General features: G+C 62.6%; 1 protein-coding gene across 1 annotated transcript; it reads left to right on the top strand.

Moving 5' to 3' along the window:
- Window positions 1-294: 294 nt before the first annotated feature.
- Window positions 295-2,889, top strand: YDJC (YdjC chitooligosaccharide deacetylase homolog). The gene is made up of 5 exons (XM_049790718.1): window positions 295-479; window positions 578-737; window positions 1,652-1,751; window positions 1,881-2,058; window positions 2,422-2,889. The coding sequence occupies exons 1-5, from the start codon at window positions 316-318 to the stop codon at window positions 2,789-2,791; spliced, it is 972 nt and encodes a 323-aa protein (XP_049646675.1). The 5' UTR covers window positions 295-315; the 3' UTR covers window positions 2,792-2,889.
- The last annotated feature ends 478 nt before the right edge of the window (window positions 2,890-3,367 follow it).

The raw sequence follows: 3,367 nt of genomic DNA, 5'->3' as shown, positions 1-3,367 counted from the left end.
CTGTGGGCGGGGCCCGGGATGCACCAGGGGGCAAGGTCTGGGTGGCGTCAGGAGGCGGGCCTCAGTGATGATGTCATGTTAGGAGCGTAGCCAAGGTGCAGCGGGGCGTGGTCTGAGCTTGCGTCGGGGCGGGGCCTGGCTTCGCTTCCGGGACGTGGTTCGAGAGGGGGCGTGTCCCGGGCTTGCGTGGGGCGTGGCCCCCGCGTCGGGGGCGGGGCCTAGGCTCCATCCCCGCCCAGCCCGGGAGCCTCGCGCCTGGAGTTCGCTCCGTCCGTCGGTCGCCCGGTCCCGTCCCGTCCCGCCGCGTCCCTTCCCATGGCCCGCCCGCGCGTGCGGCTGGTGGTGACGGCGGACGACTTCGGCTACTGCCCGCGGCGCGACGCGGGCATCGTGGAGGCCTTCCTGGCGGGCGCCGTGACCAGCGTGTCGCTGCTGGTCAACGGGTCGGCGGCCGAGAGCGCGGCGGAGCTGGCCCGCAGGTCGGGGACGGGAGCGGGGAGCGGGCGGAGCCGGCGGGAGCGCGGAGGGAGGGAAGCGGCGGGCCCGAGCCTGTGTCCGCCTGTCCGCCCGCCCGCAGGCACCGCATCCCCGCCGGCCTGCACGCCAACCTGTCCGAGGGCCGCCCCGTGGGGCCCGCGCGGCCCGGCGCGTCGTCGCTGCTCACCCCGCGAGGCTTCTTCCGCGGCAAGGCGGGCTTCCGGGAGGCCGTGGCGGCCGGAGAGGTGTCTCTGCCCCAGGTGCGCGGGGGTGAAGGAGTGAGTGAAGGGACGGACGGAAGGCCGGAGGACTGACGGCATGCAGAGGGATGCAGGAAGGAAGGACGCAGGGATGAATGAATGAGTGAATGAATGACACAGGGATGAATGAATGGCAGGGAGGAAGGAAGGAAAGAAGGAAGGAAGGAAGGAAGGAAGGAAGGAAGGAAGGAAGGAAGGAAGGGCGCAGGGATGAAGGAAGGAATGGATGAAAGGGAGGAATGAATGAAAGACAGGGATCAATGAATGGCAGGATGAAGGAAGGAATGGATGACAGGGATGAAGGAATGACAAAGGGAGGAAGGAAGGACGCAGGGATGAATGAATGAATGACATAGGGATGAATGAATGGCAGGGATGAAGGAAGGAAGGAATGGTGCAGGGATGAAGGAAGGAATGGATGACAGGGATGAATGAATGACAGGGAGGAAGGAAGGAAGGACTGCACGAATGGCGCAGGGATGAAGAAAGGAATGACGTAGGGAATGAATGAATGAATGACATAGGGATGAATGAATGGCAGGGATGAAGGAAGGAATGGATTACAGGGATGAATGACAAAGGGAGGAAGGAAGGAAGGAAGGAATGGCGCAGGGATGAAGGAAGGAAGGATGCCGGGATGAATGAATGAACGAACGACGCAGGGATGAAGGAAGGAATGAAGAAATGACGCAGGGGTGAATGAATGACCTAAGAATGAATGCTGCAGGGATGCGTGAATGGCACAGGATGAATGAGCACCCCCAACGAGGCTCCACTGTCCACCCAGCCTCCCCTGCAGCCCCCTGAGGGTCCCCCGCTGCTTGCCCTGCCGCCCGGGGAGGGAGGCCGCAACCGTCCCGTCCCGTCCCGTCCCGCTCTCCCGCTCCGCTCCCTCGCCTGCCTTCGCCTTCCAGGTCCGGGAAGAGCTGGAGGCGCAGCTGGGCCGCTTCCGACTGCTGCTGGGCACCGACCCCACGCACGTGGACGGGCACCAGCACGTGCACATTCTGCCCGGTGCGTGGCGGGGAAGGAAGGAAGGAAGGAGGAGGAGGAGGAGCCCCTTGGAGGGCAAGGCGGGGTTCTGACCGTGCCAGCCTCGCCTGACACCCCCTACCCACCCACCCACCCACCCACCCATCGCAGGCGTCTGCCAGGTGTTCGCCGAGGCCCTGCAGGCGCACGGGGTGCAGTTCACCCGGATGCCACTCGAGCGCGGCCTGGGCAGCTGCCCCTGGCTCGAGGCCCCCGCGCGCGCCTTCGCCTGTGCCGTGGAGCGCGATGCCCTGGCGGCCGCGGGGCCTTTCTCCTGCCACGGCCTAAGGTGAGCCCTTTCAGCCCTGCCTGTATGGCCCGGGTAGGTCCCCCGGGGGGATCCAGTGGTGGGTGGGTGGGCATTTCTTGCCTTTGTTTCTGGGCCACACCTGGCAGCACTCAGGCTCAGAAATCGCTCCTGGCATGCTCGGGGGACCCTCTGGGATGCCAGGATTCGAACTTCTGTCCTTCTGCATGCAAGGCAAATGCCTTTCCTCCGTGCTATCTCTCTAGCCCTGCTGCCGGGGAGCTGAGACCTGGACCAGCGCCCCCTCGCACCCCAAATCCGCCCAGCCTCTCTGTCTGACTTGCTCCCCTCCTGCTTGTGCCAGTCTCTGCCACTGAGTCCCTGGCATCTATCTCTTTCTTGCAGGTGGCCTGATGTCTTCGTGGGCCTGAGCACATGCGGCCGTCACATGTCAGCTCACCGCGTGTCGGGGGCATTGGCTCGGGCCCTGGAAGGGGTGCCCCAGGATCACGCCCTGACGGCTGAGCTGATGGCACACCCTGGCTATCCCAGTGTGCCCCCAGCGGGGGGCTGCGGGGAGGGCCCCGACGCCTTCTCCTGCTCCTGGGAGCGGCTCCACGAGCTGCGTGTCCTCACGGCGCCCACACTGCGGGCCCGCTTTGCCCAGGACGGTGTGAGGCTCTGTGCTCTCAAGGATTTGCAGGCCAAGGAGCCCTTCCACAGGGTCCCTCATGAAGCCACGCTGGATACCTTTCCAGAACCTTCCCAACCCTGAGGGCTGATAATCGGCCAACAAACCGTAGAACTCAGGAAGGGGCTGCAGAAGGTGGAGCCCAGAAGCAAGGCCTAGAGCAAGTTGTGGGACTATGGAGGTGAAGATGTCACTGCCCAGGCTCTCAGTGCGCAAGGCTTCAGGCTCCTCTGTGGCTGCATGGCAGGCCCCGTGTGGCTCTTACGGAGTTCCCTAGGGTTGACCCTGCCGTGGAAGTGTCTTGTTTAGGCTCCCTGGGAAGAAAAAACTTTATTAATAAAATGGTGTCTATTTTAAATTTAGGTGGTTTATATTCTATGCCTAGAAAACCTTCAGACAAAAGAAAGGATACAATCAACTGGGCTTTTTTTTTTTTTTTACCCCTACCCCATATAATTATTCCAGAAAATAGGAATCTATTTTAAAAATCCATAATCGGGGGCCGGCGAGGTGGCACTAGAGGTAAGGTGTCTGCCTTGCAAGCGCTAGCCAAGCAAGGACCTCGGTTTGATCCCTTAGCGTCCCATATGGTCCCCCCAAGCCAGGGGCAATTTCTGAGCGCTTAGCCAGGAAACCCCTGAACATCAAACGGGTGTGGCC

The sequence above is a fragment of the Suncus etruscus genome, chromosome 17 (assembly GCF_024139225.1).
Source record: "Suncus etruscus isolate mSunEtr1 chromosome 17, mSunEtr1.pri.cur, whole genome shotgun sequence".
In the NCBI taxonomy this organism is placed as follows: domain Eukaryota; kingdom Metazoa; phylum Chordata; class Mammalia; order Eulipotyphla; family Soricidae; genus Suncus; species Suncus etruscus.
The sequence above is the reverse complement of the archived record's forward strand: the minus strand, read 5'-3'. Positions and strand labels throughout refer to the sequence as shown.

Coding starts and splice junctions, on each gene's coding strand:
- YDJC (XM_049790718.1), top strand. CDS start 316: ATGGCCCGCCCGCGCGTGCGGCTGGTGGTGACGGCGGACGACTTCGGC. Junction 738..1,651: donor GAGAGGTGTCTCTGCCCCAG/GTGCGCGGGGGT, acceptor TTCGCCTTCCAG/GTCCGGGAAGAGCTGGAGGC. Junction 1,752..1,880: donor GCACGTGCACATTCTGCCCG/GTGCGTGGCGGG, acceptor CACCCATCGCAG/GCGTCTGCCAGGTGTTCGCC.